The sequence below is a fragment of the Corvus moneduloides genome, chromosome 3 (assembly GCF_009650955.1).
Source record: "Corvus moneduloides isolate bCorMon1 chromosome 3, bCorMon1.pri, whole genome shotgun sequence".
Taxonomy (NCBI): domain Eukaryota; kingdom Metazoa; phylum Chordata; class Aves; order Passeriformes; family Corvidae; genus Corvus; species Corvus moneduloides.
Window position 1 is genome coordinate 104,791,577 of NC_045478.1, and position 21,907 is coordinate 104,813,483.

General features: G+C 41.8%; 1 protein-coding gene across 32 annotated transcripts in view; it reads left to right on the top strand.

Annotated features, from left to right (window-relative positions):
• Positions 1-261: 261 nt before the first annotated feature.
• Positions 262-21,907, top strand: part of NRXN1 (neurexin 1) — a 674,266-nt gene continuing 652,620 nt past the window's right edge. For 15 of the 32 annotated variants that reach the window (XM_032103140.1, XM_032103136.1, XM_032103158.1 and 12 more), the window contains exons 1-2: positions 262-359; positions 4,179-5,681. In XM_032103140.1, the coding sequence (XP_031959031.1) occupies positions 4,943-5,681 (739 nt within the window). In that variant the 5' untranslated portion in view covers positions 262-359; positions 4,179-4,942. Of the gene's footprint in view, positions 360-436; positions 537-4,178; positions 5,682-21,907 lie in introns of those variants that run through there. The other 17 variants (XM_032103139.1, XM_032103146.1, XM_032103151.1 and 14 more) reach the window with 3 other exon arrangements.

A 21,907-nucleotide genomic window follows, 5' to 3' on the forward strand; every position in this document is an offset into this window, starting at 1 on the left:
GGTGGCGGTGGCGGTGGCGGTGGCGGTGCCGGTGGCGGTGCCGGTGCCGGTGGCGGTGGCGGTGGCGGTGCCGGTGCCGGTGGCGGTGCCGGTGGCGGTCCGGGCGGTCCGGTGCAGGCTGGGCGGGGTCCGCAGCTCGCACGGCACCGCCCCCGGCGGGCAGACGGGCGCGGCGGCGTCACGCGGCGGCACCGCCCCCCGCTCCCGGCGGCCGCCCCCGCCCGCTGCCGCCGCCGCCGCCGCCGCGCACCCGCAGCAGCGCCCGCTCCGCTCCGCTCCGCTCCGTCGGCGAGGGGCAGAGGCAGCCCCGGCAGCCGCGCCTGCCCCGGCCCGGCCCCGGCCCCGCGGCCCCCGCGCAGGTAAGGCGCGCCCGCAGCGCGGGCGGAGCGGCGCCGCGGAGGACCAGCCCCGCTCCGCCGCGGCGGAGCCGGTGGTGGCGGCGGTGGCGGCGCGAGAGGCTGGTGGGTTTGCGTGCGGCGTTGTGGAGAGGTGGATGGCGAGGAGAGGAGATGGTGGAGCGGAGGTGTAAGTTAAAGGTTGGATGCGGTGATTTATTGCCCCTTGCCAAGGCGCGGGGAGGAGGAGGGGAGAGGGGGTCTGCGAGACTTGAGCGATAAAATCAATCTGCTGCATGTTCTCCCTGGCGTGAGGTGCCGTGGTGAAACGCGAAGCCGGGGCAGCGATGGGATATCGCAATATTATTGTTATTTATCGGCGGCGGTCTGAAAGAGACGAGGGGCTTGTGCGGGAAGTGCATTGATAATTTGGGACATTTTCTATTGTGTGCCAGAAGAAAGAGGGCACCCGGCTTCTTCGATATGTGTTTGAAACTGTTCAGTTTCCTGCTGATGGTGTGCATTTTCGAAGGGGTAGAAATTATATCATAAGCATATTAAAATAAAGACATCTGCAGACTGGAAGAGGAGCAAAATCGATCATTCCAGCTGCTTAGGAAAGAATTTGATTCTAGAAATTACGTAGAAATGAAAGGAAAAGATTAATGATGCTGCTAAGTCTGCTTTTGAATTAAAGCGCTTCTCCCTTTGGCTGCAGCAAGGTTGTTTTTCAGATCCTTTTATTTCATCCTGTAATTTGTGAACTCTGGTCTTCCCCGCACCCAGAGACAATGCTCTGTATTTCATACAATAAGGATTCTGCCAAGGATTGTGCATGCCAACCGACCTGGCATTTATTAAGGATTTATTGACCTATGGGTGTCTCTCTCTCTCTCTTTTTCTAATTTGAAAAGGCTCAATCGGGGCACCTGTGACTAAATCATAATTTTTGAAGAATAAAAAATGGTTGTAAAGGGGTGGGGGAAGCATACGAATTCACTGGCGAGGCACTGAATGCAATAGCTACATTTATGTTGGTTTGTGCCTATTTCTCGCTACATATATGTGTGATCATGGATACATTGCTGGGAGGGATGCCTGGTACTTAAGAGCCAACTGAGATAGATAGATACTTAGATAGATATATGTTAATAAATTGTCCTCTTCCGAGAATGAAAGTGTCTCTCTGCTTTGGAAATGACTAGACAAGACTGTGCTGTTTATTGGCAGTGTGTGAATTATATCGGCAGTAATAAATAAGCAATTGTTGGGGTATTTTTTCCTTGGGTCTTTCTCCTTTCTTTTACAGTCTTTCCATCCCTCTCTGCCTTTTTCTTTTTTTTTTTTTTTTTTTTTGTATTTCCTTTTTTTTTTTTCCTTTTCCTCTTTTTTTTTTTTCTTCTTTTCCCTTTCTCTTCTCCCCTCTTGCCGCCGCCGCTGCTGCTGTGTGTGTATGTGAGTGAGGGGGAAGGCAGGCGCTGCAGCCAGCGGCAGGCAGCGGGCAGGGATGCTCGCGAGGTGGGATCCCCGCGCGGCGGCTCTCCGCGGACACCTGTAGGGATCGCTCTGGCACGCACGGCGGCCGCGCACACACTCACACACACTCACACTCACACCGCGTCCTTGCCTGGCTCCCCCCGCCCTCTCCACCCCTGGTAGACACCACGGGCTCCTGGCACCCTCCCGCTCCTGCGCTCCGCGCAAGAGGCGCAAACCCCTTCCGTTCCTTCCCCCCGCTCCTCCCGCAGCCGCGGCGCCCGCCCCGCACACCTTGCGCCCCCCTCCCCGCCGCGCCTCCCGCATTCCCTCCCCACCGCCCCTTCCCCCAAGGGACCAGCCCAGCCCCAGCTGCCCGGTAAGCCCCGCGAATACAACACACACACACACCGCGCCCCTTCCCCACGCACCCCGTCTCCACAAACCTCCCCTTCCCCCCTCATCCCCCCCCCCCACACACAGCCCCCTCCCTCCATGTCACCGTCCCCGGGCACGCACACCGTGTCTCACACCGCCAGCCGGCACCCAACTCCCCGCACCCCCCCACGCCCCCCAAATCTGCTCCATCACCACCTCCTTCCCCTCCGCCGCAGCGAGGCCCCGCGGCCGCCCGCACGTCCCCTGCCCTGCCTCGGCGCAGCCCCCGGGCTCCCACTCGAGCGCAGCCCCACGGCGGCGCACAGGGGCAGCGGCGGGGCCGCTCCCTCTCGGGCGGGCGCGGGCAGCGGGCGCCGCCGCCCCGTCGGGCCGCGCAGGGCGGAGCTGTTCCGGGTGCTGAACGGGAGCGGCCGCTCGCGCGGTGCCGCACGCCGGCGGCGCCCCTGCCCGCGGCCACCGCCGCGCCCGGGAAGGCCCTTTGGGGAGCGGGGCTGCGGGGGCTCCCGCTGCCGGCCCTCCCGGAAGCTGGCGGAAGATCCCTCGGCTGGTAGCGGCGTTGCCAGAGGTGGTTCCCGCCGGGGGGCAGGGAGGGCGTGGGGGAAACCTGGGGTCTGCCTGCTGCTGGTGGGCACGGCTGGCCTCTGCCCGCGAAGTTTGGGGGTTCTCCTCTCCTCCCTTTTGCTGCTCTTGCCCACCTCACGTGTGACAAATAATAAAAATAATCGTGTTGACATTTAGAGGAATGAAATTAAATATAGAGAGAGTAGGAGGTGACTTAGCAGCTCTGAACGTGTCAGGTGCAGGCAGCTGAGGTGTGTGCCTGTTTTTAAAACATTTCTCCCTGGCAGGGTCATCTCTGCCTCCTCTCCCCCCACACACGCACGCACACACACACACACACCCCCCAGCCCAAAAGGGGGTTTGGCAGCAGCTCTGGCCATGGTATTGTGCCTGCCTAAGTGCTGCTGGCGAAGAAATGTAAGGGAGGGGAAGGGGAAGCGGTGAGTGAGGGAGGTGTTGGAGATCCTCTCTTCCATCAGGAGAGGTCTGCTAATACACAGCTTCCAGAAAAGATACAGCACCTTGGGGGAGAACAACAGCCTCTCCGCTGAAACGTTTTGGATGTAGAGACCTCTTCAGAGGATGAGGGTGAACTGTGGCATATATATAATTTTGAAAATAGGGGAGCTGTTCTCTTGTTGTTCTCTTAAATAAGGGCAGCTGAGTAAATATACATAAAATACTGCAACCCATTTCAGAGGACTAACACCTGGGATTAGCTGATCTACATTGTGAATAATGTCAACATCAGAGCTGGCTTGAATTGGATTTTCCCTGCCATAGCATTAGATATCAGCCCCAAAAGAAACCAGGTGGCAGAGAAAAAAATGTGGTTCGAAATTTTCAAAAAGCCTTCTAAGAAACCATTGCAATTCTTCCTCACCCCCGGAAAAATAAACCAGTAGGTGTGCCATGCATGGTGAAGCCTGTCAGTTCTTGCTGGGAGCTCAAGCCACTTTATTTTTTTTTGACCTGTGTTGGAAACAGCCAGAACTGGGCTTGGTAGCATTGTCTGTACCACTAGGACCCTGTAGCTTCACAGGTGATGGTGTTTTCGCAAATAAATCACAATAAAATAAGTTGCAGAATAACCACCACCTTTTCTGTTTAACATTGTTCTTGTAATAATAAAATGTACTACTGAAATATTTGACAGTTTTGGAAAGGTAAGTAGTTTACATTTAGATTATATCATAAAAATGTAATCTGAACATATGTGTTAAGATTTGTGTTTGGCACTTCAACCTATTATAATTTCTCAGTAACTCGAAAATTACAGCAGCATTTTCCTAACGTCCAACAGCAGTCAAAATAAAAAAATAATTGCAAATGTTACTGTTGATCAACTTTGTGATTTAACATGTTATTAGTTGTCATTTCTTATTATTCTGTTTCAATTCCTTGCAGATTAGAAACAAAAACAATAGAGGAAAATCACTCCCCTGGATCTTAGCCTTGGCCTTTTTCAAGCAAAGAGAAGAGGAGCTGTCAGGCTTTGCATGTCAAGTGGCCACTCGGCTGTTTGACAGTTTCTGGGTTTCAACCCCATTGGGATTGAGGCAGCTCAAGCAACCACGAGCGATGAGTCCTGTCGTCTGCTGACGCTGCTCTAGCACCATGGCAGACAGGCTGTGATATGACAAGAGGATCCATCCTAGGGAGGCAGCATTGGGATCAATAATTGGCTTCCTGGGAAACTACAGCTGGTGGAGAGGATGTAAAAGGAGGTGCGCATGTGCCAGGATATTGCTACAGCCTTGCCGAGCTGGTGGATCCACTTGGAGGAGAGTTTTGCCACTGATCTTGGGTTTTTTCCCGGTTTGGTAATGTTGGCTTTGGGGAAAATTTCTGCTGACTCACCCACCCCTGGACACCTTTTGCGGAGCGTGGCCGGCCAGTGAAGAGATCCAACGGCGCCTTACCCCCACTGCAGCTCCCCTCCGGTGGCCCCTGGCACCATCTTGTGCCCAACCCTATCCCGTGGGGCAGCTGCAGCCCCCCGCCCCGGGGAGTCCCCCACAGTGACCCCCGCACCCGGGGCGGGGGTGAGTGTGCCCGAAGCTTCCAGCGCGGCCAGCGCTCGGCAAGATTTTACCCTGTCTGCCGCCGGGGCCCCGGTGCCGCCCCCCGCCAGCCCTGCCGCCCCTCTCGCCCGCCCCAGGCCGCGCAGGATGGGGGCGGTGCTGGTGCGGCGCGGGGGCTGCCTGCTGCTCTGGCTGGCCCTACTGCTGGGCTGCTGGGCTGAGCTGGGCAGCGGGCTGGAGTTCCCGGGTGCGGAGGGCCAGTGGACCCGCTTCCCCAAGTGGAACGCCTGCTGCGAGAGCGAAATGAGCTTCAACATGAAGACGCGCAGCTCCAGCGGGCTGGTGCTCTACTTTGATGATGAGGGCTTCTGTGACTTCCTGGAGCTCATCCTCACCCAGGGAGGGCGGCTACAGCTCAGCTTCTCCATCTTCTGCGCCGAGCCCGCCACCCTGCTCTCGGACACGGCGGTCAACGACAACCTCTGGCACGCTGTTGTCATCCGCCGCCACTTCAAGAACACGACGCTGATCATTGACCGAGCCGAGGCCAAGTGGGTGGAGGTGAAGTCCAAACGGCGGGACATGACTGTCTTCAGCGGGCTCTTCTTAGGGGGGCTCCCGCCGGAGCTGCGGTCGGCGACGCTAAAGCTGACACTCTCCTCCGTCAAGGACCGGGAGCCCTTCAAGGGCTGGATAACAGACGTGCGGGTGAACTACACGCAGGCGTCGCCGCTGGAGAGCCAGGAGGTGCGGCTGGACGACGAGCAGAGCCGGCTGTGCGCCAGGGACGACGTCTGCCTCAACGGGGGCGTCTGCTCGGTGCTCAACGACCAGGCCGTCTGCGACTGCTCCCAAACGGGCTTCCGAGGGAAGGACTGCAGTGAAGGTAAGGGGCCATTTCAGCTCGCCCCATCCCCCCCCTCCCCATCGCTCTGTGGAGGGGACGGGTCGGAGGCCAGGCCTGCATGAAGTTTCATCTGTATGAGTGGATCTTCCTCCCTCCCCTCCCTTTTCACCATGTCCCCGGCTCCCCTCTTCCCCACCTTCTCCTCCCTGTCTTCCACGTGTCTCTGTGGCCAACCATGGTGCCATCACTCTCCTGTTCTCTGCGAGGCTGGGCGAGAGGAGGAAGAGGATGTTGTTTGAGCGTCTTCCGGAGGCGGGGTGGGATTTGGGGTTGTTCTGGGTAAAGGAAAGATGGGTGCTGGGTACCGGGTGTCACCCAGATGGCAGGGGGTGGCGTCATGCTCGGTGGGAGCTGAGGGAGGGGATGTGCATGCTTATTACAAGCAGCTGGTGGTAATTAAGTTGGGGAGCAGGGAAAGTGATGCTGGGAATAATTGAACTGGATTAAGTGCAAAGATGACCTGGGTCTGATTTTCTAGGGTAGAGGAGACCCAGAGTCCACTTTGTATTTGCCTCTGCTATGTCATTGAAATAAAATCAGTGATTTATTTGTTAATTCCTTAAATTGTTGCCGGGGAGGAAGGAGATTAAACAGAGTATTATTTTTTTTACATGAATGTGAATGGTACTGCTTTGCAACATATTTAGCAATTCACCATGCCAGTTAGATAGGGAGAACACAAAAGGGCAAGGGGGAAGTACATACTTCAAGACCACAAAATGACTGAATAGTTTTACCAAGGAAGAGGGAACCTAGAAAAACAGCAGTTTCCTTAATCTCATCTACAAATAAATCACTGAATAAAATATGGCTCGTATTTAGTGCCCATTGTTTTTGGCAAATGGAAAGAATGTAAACATTTACTTTGCAGATGCATGCAGGAATCTTGTTTTTATTATTTTGTTAGTAAATGTACCATTGCTTGCAGCTCCTTAGACATAGAGATTACATATGTTGTGTACTTAGAGCAGGACGTAAAGGTGTATAAATGAATAGAAGCAAATTTATCAAGGAAAAATATGATTATCATGTCAGAATTGGAGAGCAAAGACCTAAGTTTAAAATGTAAAAGGTAAATATAAATAAGATATTATCAAGGCCAAATTAAGATCTTCACTGAGTGGCTGCATGACATTTATGGCTGAATAATTTGCCTTTAGCATTTCTATCAGATTTCACTCATTATAAGAAAGAAAACATCATTTGTGACTGTGCTTTATTATGTAACACCTTCTGTCCTTAGTGTCAATACTCAAAACACTAGTCATTCTGTATCCTGTTTACTTTATCAGCTGTTTATCTCTCATCTGCCATTCGTGAAAAATTCAAACCCTATTAACACTTTAAAGAAATTTTTAATAGGAGCAAATAACAGTTTCAGAAAATAATCATTTGTACTTTCAATTGCACCCATTCCCAGAAACTGTCAAATGAAATATCTTTCCTATTAGGTAAACCATCTCAATGGATTTAGTATTTGGGTGTCAATTTTTAATGTATGATACTACATAATACATAGGTGTATGTACAATATTGAATTGTCTTAGCTTCTCTGAGTTAGGCCCTATTATAAAAAAAAGAAAATTATGAGATGTAGCAGCTTTGTTAAAGCAATAATGGTAATTTAAATGCTATTAATACTATTATACATTTATATGCCCTTTACACTAAAACATAGTTTATTTATTTGAAGTTATTTTGATCATGTAATACTTATGTGAAAAAGTTCACATAATTGCATGTAATATCAGTCAGATAAATTCTTGCCTTTACACAGTAATAGGTTCAGTAACTATTTTTAAGGAACATTTTTATGTTTAGATTGAATGTTAGTGAAATACATGTCTATATTTATATTTAGTGAAAATTGTATGGAACTTTTAAGAAGATGACTCTCAATATTTAGAACCCCCACCCCCAATTAAGGCAAAATGCTGACTTCATTTAAATGCCAGTGGTTTTATAAATTATAATGGTGGCATCAAGATTCTCCTCACATGTCCCTTGACTACTGAGAAGCCTTATAAAATAATAGCAAGATTTATAATTTTAGCATAAAGTATTCAGATTCTGATTTAATTTGAAACAGGAGGCAACATTTCCCCTGACAGCAACATAAATGGAACTACATTGCAGTTTCTACCTGTTAATTGAGAAAAGGTAGCAACTGACACTTTCATCAGTCAGACCTTGATGAAGGGATTAGAATTTACTCATATGTGCTGGCAAAGATATTGAATTATTATAAATTATTTAATATTCTAAGAAACAGAAAAGGCAGAAGGACAAGTAAAGCCTTTATATCTGCCAGGAAAGAAACCTTGGCTTCTGCTGTTTAGTTTTCTGTAGCCAGCATAGACTGTATGCTGTTGAACTTTGATCTTTTGTTCCCAGAATGTGTAAATTTCCCTCAAGCCTTAGAAAGACACTGCCATTACGAGAGGATCATCTCAGACTGCAATTATCTGAAGGGGTCTTTTGAGTTTTCACTCCTACCCTTGTTTTGGTTATTCGTTTGAAAATGATTTTAGATGGGAAAGCCCCCCAACTTTCCATTTTTATATGAAATTGTAGCCGCGTGTCCTAGTTGATACCTTTTCTTTAAGGTGAAAGATGGTCATTAAATTCTGTTTTGCTTGGATTTTTTTTTATAGATATAAATTTTTTTTGTCTTGGATTTGTTGTTGTTCTATATCTCTGCAGTATGGTAAAACACAGAGCTCCACAGTGTAATGAGGAGTGTAGGAATTAATATCAACAACAACAAAGAAAACCTTTTCAAAATTTTCTACCCTGACTTGCACGTTTAGGAATTAAAAAGTAATAGATTTAGAGTCAAAGTTTCAAGTCTTAATTTTTAATTCTCAATTTTTAATACAAGTTCAATTGTTTTCAGGAGAAAATCTGGTGGGTTTTTTTCCCATATTTTCATCTTTGAAAAGATTATTAATAGATTCCTGAAGTATTTTTTTCTTTTCTTGTAAGGATGAATTTCAACCAAGTTTTGGGTTGTGTTTTTTGCTTTGTTTTTTTGTTTTTTTTAAAACCCATAGTAATATAAATTATTTCCAGTAGGCTTAACTGGTTTTATATCTGTCTAAATCAGGAGTAGCTTCATTTATGTTTTCTGAACTACACCACTGTTTGAACAGTGCAAGCTAGGAAAGAACCATTCAGTCATTCCCTCTGTTCTGATAGGGAACAAATTCTCTTCAATGGGAGCTTTGGCATAAATCACAGAAAAGGGCTGGAATTTTGCTTAAGTGTCAAGGATGTGCAGTCCATAGCAAAGAAAAATACAATCTCTAGCTGTTCTCTGGTTGATAAGTCCATGAGTAAAAACAGTACAAGAGCCTTCTAAAAGAGAAAATCAAATCTCTCCTTTGTACTGAAGAAGGCAAGGGTATATTATTGCACATAATAATAGTGACTCAGTAGAAGGAAAAATACTCAAAATTATAATAAATTTTATTAGGAATAAGACTAGCATTGAAATAAGCCCTGATTGCCATATCAATTTTCTGATAAGTTTTTGACATGTATTTCAATCTTCTATTCAGTGAAAATTACAATATTTCCTGGAATTACTCAAATTGGTATGGCCTGATTCTCTGATAAGGGGAGATTTTTATTAAAAACATGGACTTTAAAGTCAGATTTTTAATGAATTAAGGCAAGGTCCTAGAAGGTAAGGAAAATATGTGATTCATATCAGTGAACCTCCATATTCTTCTTGTAGTTTTGCTCCTTAAGTTAAAATTTCAAACCAAAAACACCTCTATTATGCCTATCAAATGAATAAAACAGTGACCTTCTGTCTTTAGAAAAAAAAAAAAGCTATAATATCATTTATATAAAAATAACCTTGTCCAGTATCCTGTCTGAGAAAATAAGCAGATAGCTCTAAAAGAGATAGTAAAATACACAAGATGCATTGAGTTGGGGGAAGTTTCTCACTGATGCTAACTTCTTGTCACTCCATACCCTTCTGCTTTTCTATATCTTTAAAAAGGTGCAGACAGGATTCTTTATCTTTTTAAAATATAGCTTCCTGGCTTGCCTCAATATTAGCATCTATACAGCCAATTGCTCTGTGGATTCAAACTATTCCTCTTTGTAATATGTTGTATTTTAACTGTTCCACTGAGTTTCTGGTTTCTGAGAAAAATGAGGACTGTTCATGCAGCTGTTCACTGTAAGAGATACTCTTCCTTGTCAGATATTCAGAAGTTGATGCCAGCTATGGTTTGAACTGTGAAAGTGATTTTTGAGGAAGTGAGTTCCAGATGTCTCAGCCAAGCCAGCATTTAGATTTGTTTGTTTGGGTTCTGAATATACTACATCAGTCTTTGTTGTATTTCCTTTTGCATGTTAACTTTTAAAAAAGTCCTCCAATGTTTATATCTCTTTGAAGTTTTTGGATATTTTAATCAATTTTATTCTCTTTATGCCTTGAATGAAACATTTAAACTTCTGTTGGCATTAATTATCTATTGCAAGTTGCATGTTTGAGTGAGATGTTGTTGAACTCATTGCCTATAGTCAGCCTTAACAGAGTAGTCACCATGGTCTCTATCCCTCTCGAATCCTAGCTAAATATACTTTGTACTAGAAAATACTGTGAACAAAACTTGCCTTTTTGATTTTTAGCTACATTTATCTACATGATCTGTATTTCTTCTGCATGCTGAATTTCTTGTCAGTGCCAGTGGCCACTGAGGTGACGTTGGTTTAGAAGGAGGGCTAGAAATGCACCAGAGATTGTACTGAGGTTCTTCATATTTACAAATTATGTCAATAATTTAACAATAATGATTTCATTTTATTTAATATTTTAAAATGGTGACTTTGTTGTCAGAGTAGAATCTTGAGAGCAGATAGTCAAGTAATCAAAAAGTCGTTCAGGACTCTGTTAAATCTGTGCCCTTCACATTTAGTCATATGAAAACACAATCCTTAAGTCAGTTTAAAGCACAAATTTGCATCATTTTCCTAATGAAATTTGATATATTATTTTGTTTGCCGGGATTCAGCATTATAGGATATTGATTTCAATATCTTCCTCATGTAAAATCACAGGAATTTAAATACTGTTTCACTGGTAATTAGGAGTTGGGAGTCTGTTTTATACTATGTTCTAAGGAGGTTTCATGTCGAGTATTACTAATCCCTTCAAAATGCTGATATTGAAATGCTTCCAAAGGACCACTTACACTTATAGCCTAGATCTTGGTACTCCAGGTAAACAATAATTTAAATAGTGAAGTTGTTGTTTCCCTTTGTGCCTAGTTGAGGTTCTGGGTCCTTGTTAAATTTAAGTCTATATTGGGAATTATAGACAGCTAATATGCTAGAAGAATTTATATCTAGCTAGCACCATAGGAATTTGTGTCAGATTGGTCATATTCATTCAGAATTTCAAAATAATATCTATTAAAATTGTCTATGTTTTGATGTAATTGCACTTTAAGGCTTACAGGCATTTTGGCCCAAATGTACTTGATCTTTTTTCACAGCTGAAGGTTGGCTCCCTGGCAGTCTTTTAACAGTAGATGCTAGCCAAGGATTTGTGGGATTTTACCCCATAATCATTACTGACCTAACGGATAGGAATGGGGAAACAGGCTGGCAATTAAAATGAGTTCCTGATAGAAATAGGTTTATGTAGGGGCTAACATTAATATGGTCAGCTTGGAGGGTTCATGCTTCTTTTAGTAAACATATTGAAGCTGGTTGGTAACTTAAAACAGAGAACATCATCTATGACAGCTGGTGAGGGGTCAGTAGCTCTGACCGAGGAAGCTGTGACGGTCCAGAGAGATGGTCCCAAAAGGAATCGTCTTCCCGAGGCCCAGTGTCTTCCCTCAGCTGCTGGCAGGAGGGCCTGTGCAGAAGCTGTCAGCTCTTTAGTGATTGTCAGCTCGTGATTCCAGCTCAGCTCTGCAGGGCAGCCTCCAAGCCAGACCAGAGAGAGAGACGAGAGGCCCGTGTAGCTGTTCCACACAAAGTAGCTTTATTAGTCCAGCAAAGGGGAGGCCAGGGATGAGCTCTCTCTGCCCTCACAGGGGCAGGGGCTTTATAGGGATATGGGGGTGGGTGTCAGAGGGTAAAGGCCAATGAGCTACAAAGGATCTGCACAGGGTCTCCCAGAGGATTCTGGGTTTGTCGTCTTCTCGCCATAACTGAAAGTGGTTGCCTTTCCAGGGGAGTTCTGCTGGGAGGTTTAGGCACTCTGCTTATCTCAGCAGACGTCCCTCCAGGGCAGTGGCTGGGCATACCCCACAATCATCAGTCTCTCTTGGTGAACTTAATATGATGTTTTATGCACCAGAAGCTTGGTGTTCCTTTTAGAAAGCATGAAACCATACCAGTTTCTGGAAAAATGCTCTGTCCAGTTTGTTGTGCTGTAGTTAAAATTTGTGTACCTTCATAAACACATGATTTACAGATTAGTGGAGGGCATTCTGAGGTGTTTAATACCTTTGTGAACCTGAGGACTAAACTGTAAAGACCAAACATACTTCTTTCAGGGAATGATTGGTTAGGGTGTAACAGACATACCTTTAATTGTGTTCTTATATATAGAATTGACTAGCAAAGTCAGGGTAAATAATACTTTATTGCCTTTATTTACTTCTACGCTGAGCTAGGATCATAATTTAGTCTCCTACAAAAGATGTGCACTTTCTTGAATGGCAGTTTCTCCTTTTGTACTGTGGTGACTGTATCTTGAGTGTATCGCAAGCACTTTACTAGACTGGATTATATTGTCGTGTATGCAGAACTCAATTTTTCAGCTCAGATGCTCCTCTGCCAAGCTAGAAAAGTTGTATGTGATGATTTCATGCAAATGTGTAGCCATTCTTCTGGAACTTGGAGTAGAATCAGTAGGATCAATGAGTGCTTCAATGCACAAAATACTTGCAGTAACTAATGGAGTAAGGAAGTAGGAAAACCTGCATGGTTTTGATAGGACATTGCTTTCTCAGTGACCCAACCAGTTCACAGCTCTTTTCCAGTTTTTTTCCCTCCATATGTAAAGTTAAACTACTCCATACAGGAGTTTTTGGTAGGATTTTTTCCTGGTCTTCAGGTACTTGAAAGATCAGAATTCCTGTTAGGGATCTAGTAGGGAAAGTCATGACTTGAAGCTCCCTTTACTGTTGTGCAACCACGTTAGTCTACAGAACTGATTATTTAGTTGGCTTTGAAGGTCTTCCTACTGCCTATCCATAGCTTAGTGTTCAGAATAGTGTGTTTTTTTCTTGCTTTTTTGTCTGCCATTGTTCTGACTAGACACTGGAAATGATGTAGCTTGTCTCCTGCCAGCCACTTCTCCTTTGAAAATTCAGCTCTTCTCACAGTCACAAGAGTTCTCATCTTCTGCAACATTTCACCTGTATAAAAGTCATCCTTATTACTGTAGAGGGATCCTTATTACTGTAAAAGGATCTAGGATTTAATGTCTGAGGAGAGTGAAGAACTCTTGCTCCCAGTCAAAGACCACATAATTTTTTAGTGTCATTCTCTTCCATTTTCAATGAAAAATCTGGGGGTGAAAGTGAGAGGTGGCCTCAGTTATTCCTTGTTTGAGCTTGTCAAGAAATGAGACAGAGGTAGCTGGCAGCTGTCTGCAAGAACAGGATTCTGTGATGAGATTTTAGATTTCTTTAATGGTATGGAGTGGATTATGAATCTACAATTGCTTAGCTATAAGCAACAGATTTGGCACCTTTTAGATATCTGAAAAAAACTGTGTTCTGTTTTCATTTTCCACTGGAGCCAATTTGAAGTCCCATTGACTCAAGTTTGGAATTAGGGCAAACCTAATAACCTGCTGATTCTGAACTTATTATTCAAGTAGGAACATGAAAACAGAGAGAACTAGGGCAAATTAAACAACCTGCTGATTCTGCCTGCAGTATTCATCTGGGAATGTCTATAGAGAAAATACTTTTCATAAATTCTGATATTTATTGCCATGATGATCATCACTATAATTATTCATTAATTTAATATGTGCCTTATGAACCATGCTGGAAGAGTGAAGTTATATGAGTAATTTTGTCTTACATTTAAGACTCTCTATGATTTGAGGGAAAACCTGGTTTCCCAAACAAATGGATGGTGCATTCACTGGAATCACATTTGCAGTTGCTGCCACTACAAGCTGTGAAACAGTGGATTTTGCCTATGGAAGTGTTACATCCCAACAATGCTACACAGGCGTGCAAGTCACAGATTCCTTTTAGACTGTGCCACATTGCACAAGGTCTTGAAATGAGAACATTTGACTTTTTGGTGATTTTGTCTAGAGAAAGGGCTTTGTCTTGCTTAAAGGCAGAGAAACTTGATGGATTCTTCCCACACTGCTGTCTTCTTGTAAATAAGTGAATGTGTACAGCCATTAAGGAGGTCACTGGCATTATACTATGCACTGGTGATGTATGTCACAGTTCCAAAGTTTCTGAATTACATCTTAATTTCCGATATAGAATGACCTTCATGTTGATCTTCTTTCTCTTTTGTGGTTTTTAGCTTTAACAAAAGACATTTAAAAATGACACTTTTGTCAAAGGAGGTATTTCCATTAAGAAAAGATTCCTTGAGAAAGACTGCATGTATGTAATATAAATTATATGTACTTTCTTTTGAATAAGTGTATAGAAAATCACAGAATTAGTGAGTAGACATGGAGTGAAGATCTGTTTCTCAATACTGTCATTTTCTTTAGAAGCTTATCCTGATTCTTCTGTGTTTTCAAAGGTGACAACAGGAATCTTCACACACATGTCAGCATTTGTACAATGGGTGTCTAGGGCACAGCCACAACGAATAGCTTTAGAATGAATGACGGTCTTGTAAAGATTATATTCATTGTTATTAAAAATGGGAGAATAGGGCCCTAATGCTAGAAAAAAAGTGCTCTTCAGCCTTTAAGGTTGTTATCTTTCCTGATTCTGGATCATGCAGGTGTGATAAAAGTGATATAAAAAATTTGGATTCCGCTGCTTGTTGCATAGCAACAGGCTTACACTTTCCAAATGTAAAGTTATTTGTACATTTTACATTTGTAAAATCAGACTCTTAACCTGGAAGGTCCAGGGACAGGAGTCAGAGGGGCAGGTGAGACACTGCAGCTCCTTCCCAGACTGCTCATACTGCTGTGTTTAAGCACGATGATCTTCAGGTGATGTTCAGTGATCTCAGTCTGCTGGGGTGCACTGGTGCTTCACATGACATCCTCAGGACAGCAGTGGAATTTCTTCAGGAAGTTGCCAGGAACGTTGGTTCTGACAGAGAGATTAATAGTGTTGCGTGTTTTGAATTTGCTTTTTTTCCCATTTTTCCTCATCAGTGGAGAGACAGGTGAAAATGAAACTTAGAAAGCCATAGCTGTAAGTCACTTAATTCTTAAGACAATTGTGGCCTGATATAGGAAAGATTTGTAAACAGATTTTTAAGAACAGATAAATGTCTTCCTGCCACATCCTTCTGAGATGAATGTTGCTCAACCTCTTAGGAGCTGATTCTCTGTGAAGTTTTTTTTTTCTGTGATATTGCAGAAAAATAACTTCTGTGACATTATCACATTGCAAAGAACATGGGAGGGGATTTTTTGGAACATATAGTTTTTCAGAGATAAAATGCAGATGGTTGTTCAACATTAACAAAAGATTTGTCTGGTTTAGTTAAACATTCACTGAAGAATTCTGAATATAGATCTCACATTCTTACATAAAACATTCCTGACTTAAGTGTTATGAGGAAAACATCAGCATTTTCCCACTAGTTCCCCAGAAGAAGATATATTCAAATCACATTTTCTTTGTTGGCCCAAACCTCCGCTACTTTTCTGTGAACAATGTAACTGTTGTGGTAGTTTCCAGGAATTTCTTTGGGGTTCTTTTGTCACTGTTCTTGGTCTAAAGTACTTGAAGGAGCACCTAGGATTGAATTTAGCCTTGAACTTACTCTTTTTTTTTTTTTTTTTTGCAGTGCAGCAGTTAAACAACTGAGTCTGGAATTACAGGAAGTTATGCAGTAATAATAAGCAGTATAGCACAGGTTTTATTTTTGTTTTCCACATTAAAAGTTTTGAAACCCAAAATGTAAAAAAATAATGTATCGGGTTGGAAGTTCTGAGAGAAATATTTTCACACTGTTTCCTATTCAAGTTTTAATAACAAAGAAAAAAATTCCCATGATAGAAAAAAGTTCAAGTGATAGAAGTTTTGACCTGTTATTCTTGTAAATCCACTGACAACCACATTCATGTTGACATCCAGAGATTTTACCTATTCTCTTAACATTGGGTGGATCCCATTCTCCTTTTTTAAGTATCACTTGAGTCTTTAAATAAGCAAAGTCTTTTTTGCACATTATAAATACCTACATCATTCAAGTTTGCTATTCCAGCACATATTACCCATTGTGCTACTGTGAGTCATGCTGGTGGATTTTGTGAATCTTAAACCATGAAGGCATCCCCAGTGAATAAAATTTCCTTCCAATTTCTCTCCTATTAAAAAAAAAGAATACAAACAGAAACATCCATTGCAGTCTAAGGTAACGGCACCACGGGAATTGAGAAGCAAAGCTGCCTTCAGTGAGTGGTGGCTTTAATCTCTTTTCTTTCGTGTGTTTAAGCATGGAATTTGTCCAGCCATTTTATTCACATTTGCATTAAAAAATAATAAAAACCAGTTAGTGATGCTGTATCTTTTGTGATACAGGCACATAACATTCAAAAGCATGCTTCTAAGAGCTTAGTAATATTTAGTTATTTTGATTTTGCACTTTAATTTGGGCTCGTAGCTGCTTGAATAGTCTAAATATATAAAGTGAGATGGGTACAGGTTTTGATGTTACTCAGCTTTGCACTTCCTTAGCTTCCTCATCAGAAATCTGAAAAACTGTACATGAGTATGTCTGGGAAACTTGCCCTTGCCCAGTCTGAGCTCTCAGTGACTTAAACTAAGCTTTCAGCATTAGAGACGTTGATTACCCAAAGGAATTGGAAGATAAAAATGTTCTTAGAAATCATATATATTGTTCTGTACAGTATTTTTAAAATATTTTGCTTTTGTAGATTTTTCACATTCAGTAGCAGCTCTGTCAATTGATGTTTTAAAATAATTTGTTGCAGTACTCCTTTCTCATCTATGTAAATCAGGATTGATGTCTCTTGAATCTGATATGTTAAGCCATTGTAAAATAAGAGTAAAGTCAGAATCAGTTTAGGAAAAAAAAATCTTTCAACTTTATTAATATTAAAACACCCCAAAATGTCAAGAAATAAACAGGCTTAATCTTGCCCACTACTATGTAATGCTAGTTTGCAATCTGTATAGAAGTTCCCTTTTCCATTCAGATTTATAGAAACATCTTGCCAGCACAAAAATGACTGGTGGGAAGCTTTGCCAGCTTGTCTCCCACACCTGTAGGTAACAATAAGTACTTTTTCCACTCTTCAGTTTTTCTGTGTTATAGAGGTACAGTAAGAACTTGCAATGCCATTTTCCCTTACAAAATTATGAATTAATGGCTAAAAAATTTAATATTTTAACCCCACTCTGATCCTTATTGATCAGATGAGCTATCCTGTATGAAAATGCTTGCCCTTTGAAAGTACACTGCCAAGTGTTTTTGTCATCTGCATGTTTGAATCAATCTTTGAACTCCTTTTGTTACTCTTAGACACCCATTTAGTGCACAGGTTTTTTTCAGCACAGCTCAGTATGGCCAGTTTGCATCTTCTCCAATCAGCCTAAGTCCTCAGTGTCAGTCTAACATCCATGAACATGCTGCACTCAAAAGTTATGCTCTGAGAATTTTATAAATTAAAGCACTTGGAAGCTATGAACTGTCAGGACAAAATATACTGTGCACTTTTAATTTCATCTGTTTCTGGGTATCCATTATGAAATAGTCTTTAAGTACATGATCATATACCACTTCATCCTTGAGCTTTCTGCCTCATTTTCTGCATAGCCTGGATAATAAGTTCTTCAATATTTTGTTTTCTCCTCGATGTTCAGCTTTTAGCCCTGAGCCTTATTTATTGTCCATATTCACATCCTTTCTCTGAAGAGAAATCGGTAATATTTCCCAGGCTTTTCTAAGGTTTTCATAGCTACAACACCTGAGCTGTTATGCAAATACTAAAAATTGCACAATGCCCATGTAAGAGGACAGATGCTATTATCTCGTTCGTAGAGGAGGAGTGAGGCAAGAGAGGCTGCAGGTAAAAACATTCCCTGAGTGCCCCTCTGAAGTTTTTCTGAGTACTTCACAGATAACACCACATGCTCTAAGCCTCCACTAACACTTCAAAGTGCAGCTCACTCTGTGTTCTGGGATATCCATCACAGTACTCTCTCCAAACAAATATTTGGAGCAACATTACGAATGACCACCCAGAAAACTCCTGTCTTTAAAACCCTGACCAAAATCACGTGGGGCTTTTAGGAGAGAAGGGGACAGAATATATTTCTTCATTCAGCTCTTCTTGTTCTGAGGTACACCCCACTCCTTTTCAGCGAGGGCAGATGCACTGCTCACTGGCACAGCAGCTTTCTGTGGTACTCAGTCATTACTTATGGCTAAAAATAGTCCTCCTCTGTGTGCAGATCAAGTGAGGGAAGCTCTGGAGAGAATTGCATTAAACTGTGTAATTAAAGGCTGTATCTTACCCTATATGAATAAAGTAGATGGATCTCAGTTACTTAAGAAGCCTTATGTCTCAGAGCTGCTATTTTTGACTTTGCAACCTAAAGAACATTCTTTTAAGATAGTAAAATAGGCAGTGTGTATAATTTTTTTTTTTTTTTTTAGTTTTTAAGGCTCTTCTCCCACGCAGACATCCCAGCCCCAGCCATTGTGTTTTCTGCACTTGAATGAGGAAGCTGTCTTTCTGCAGGGCCCGTTCCAGCACAGAATTTGATGAGGGACTGGCACTTTCCCTGCTCCAAAACTGAGTGGCTGGATCTAGCACAGGTTCCAGAGTTTTGAATGGCAGGGGAGACCTGCTGAGGCTGAAGTTTAAGGTCTTTCAGGAGTTTACTGGTAAAATCCAAGACATCTCCACTAATGCTGTGCAAACACATTTTTGGGAAAATTTGCAACTTGAACAAAGTCTGCTGGGTTTTGAAGGGGTTGGCAAAAGGCTTAAATCTGAAAATCAAGTTACTCCTGCCCAAATGGTTTTTATATTTCTGCTTCGAAATAAGAGTGAAGTCAAAAGGAATCAGAATAGAAATTAAACTTACTCAGAGTTCCCTTGGGGATATACTACTGTTAACATAAATGTCAGGTTTTCAGCTGAGATGGTTTTTTTGTGACTAAATCAAATACTTTTTTTTAAGACTGAAAAAAGAGGACTTCCTTACTATACTGGGTCACTCTATTTTCATTAATTACTGTAATCAACGTTCCTCTGTGGCACGTGGGTCTTTTAAATAAAAGAATTAAAAAAGCCACATAAAAGTCTTACACAAAATTGTTTCAGTATATTTCAGTACTGTTTTTTCCAATGAAATGAGTTTTTAAAAATAAAATATAGACATAGCATTTGCAAGTCTGCCTATCAGTGTTGCCATTAAAAAAATGGCCTAAAATATTTCTTAAACTCTCCCTGCAAAAGCTTTATATAAGGAGTAGTATAGCCATAATAAAATATTCTGTACACAAGAGCCAAAAATGCAAGGTTAATCTTTGACGTGACCAGACAATATTTTTAAGATGTTTCTGTCTTTGTAAGAGCCACATTTATTAATATTCCAGGGCCTTTGAACACACCTTAAGTATTTTCCCTCCTCATTTAGAGATTGTTACTTTCTCTACTTGCAGAACTAGTTGCTCTTTCTTTCTCTGTGTGTTAAAAAAACTATGAAGATTAGAAACATCTATTTTCCCTTTTCCTTTCCATGATTTATCTTGTATGCACTATGTAACACAATGTAGTATTTGCCTGGAAAGAATACAAATAAGAAGCTTTTAGGGCAAGAGGTAAAGACAGAATAAAGTCACAGTCAAATTCCCAATAAATTTCTTTCTTATCACTTAATTCACAGACGGTCCCACTGTATTTGGTTGGATTATTTGTATGAGTAATTTTAGTCCCTTGATCCCCAGTATAATTTAATGTATGTATTATTGTGCTGCAGATAACCACACTTATTTTAATAATACAATGTGGCTGTTTACAAGCATATGATTATCTTATATGTTACCTCATGGTATTTTAATCATCCAGTGACATTTTCAGGAATATTAAATACTATTACTCCCACTGATTTAAATGGGACTATGTGTGTTAGAATGAGTAGAAAAGTTTTTAAAATAAAGAAGTTCAATACTCAAAAAAGTATTAAAAATTATGGTTTAAGCAGAATCAGATACAAGCTAAAGTGCAGAATCATAGGTGACCAATGACAGTATTTATAATTTTAGAGACACTATTCATGTTTTTACATATTATAAATGTCATGCCTGGTATGTAATCTAATTAGACTCATCTTTAGAAATGCCTTTTTTAATGGATAATAATGACCTTAAGCTCAGATGTCTGTATGTGTATAAATTTTCTTCAAGCTCAATATATGTGTCATTTACCACCTTTTTGTGGCATTTTCTGTGAAAGAATTGCAGTGCTATTTCTTTAGGAAAGCTTAAATTCTGCAGCAAAATAGTACCAGTCAGAAACCCGAGTCCTATGTAACATCCCTAAAGGCTGTTTTTTGCTAAGCAGTGAAGGGAGTATAATTTAATACACTCTGATTTTACTGTCATTTAAAATATGTCCCCAGCTCAGCAGTACTGCTCTGCAAACTCCTTTTTTTCCTTTTGAAACATAGAAGATATAGACCAAGAGTGAAGGAAAAGTTTAGTAGACCAGGGGGACCACAGGATATCAATAAAAATGTATTGACACTCCATCATCATTAAATCTACTACCTACACTGCTCAGACTTCTCAGACTTCTGTGATTGTTTACAGCATTCATGCACTCCATAAACTGGCTAAAACCTCTGCTCAATTGAATGCATTTGTAGAAAACAGATTATCCTAAATGTAACTTTACAAAGACTCCTAAATTTAAAAAAAAAGATAATTAAAGAATTAAAGACAATACTTCCCTTATTAACCACAAGCATATCAATTTAACAATTGTTAATGTGCCATCTCTGTGATTTATGACATTAAAATTAAAAAATAGTAATTTTTGCTCTCTCAGCTACAGGAGAAGTGGGCATGTGACTCTTGCTTACATCTCTTCAAATTTCTGTCTGTATGGCTGTGATTGATTCCTGCAAGAATGAGTTATTACCAATGTTCTGACCAGAACAAAAATTATTTAAGGAATTTATTAGAGACATTAGGAAAGCTTTCAGTGATTTGGAAAATACTTTCTCTCTTTTAAAGGAGTTTTCAAACTATTTAAGGTAAAATTTGTCTCTCAATGAGCCTGTTAGCCTCATTGTACTGTATCTTAATGAAAACCATGAAGTTTTTCAGCTGAGGTTGGGAGCTGCACCTCCATTTTCTGTGAGTCAGTAGCATCACTTTTAAATCAAATCTTGGAAAACCTCTTTGTAACGAAATTTTTGTAACTGTCAAAAATATTTCTGAGAGTTGCTTTCCTTTTCCCTGCATTCAAAAGAGGTTCCTGAATTTAATGATTTCTAAAGTTTTTTTCAGGTATTATCAATATGACTTGGTGTTTTCTTTGACTTTATGCAAAAGACAGCCTGGAAAACTTTTGACAAAATAAAAGACCAGCAATATTGTTGAAGCAAACCTTTGGTAACCAAATAAGTGATATCAGGAAAAGAATGTAACAAAATGTAACAAAAATATCTGAAGTTTTATTAGACATTATAGTAATATATCAAGTTTCAGCAAATTATTGGTCACTGAGTGTGTTGTGCACTGCCTGTCTCTAAAGAGAGAGCAAAAGCCTCACCGTGAGTCTCATCCTGCACTTTTAACTGTGTTTTTTGTCTTGATAAGAACTGCATGGTACTTAATGTACAATCAGCTGCAAGTTCTCCTCCAAAATGTTGGATTCCTTCAGAAAATAATTTTAACTGTGATAGTCACCTTTTGCTCCTATGGTTTGCAGTTGGGTTTTGTTTTTGCAGAATTGTCTATAGTTGAGAAAAACTTATTATGAAACAAGCCTTTCTGGCTTTGGACCCAGA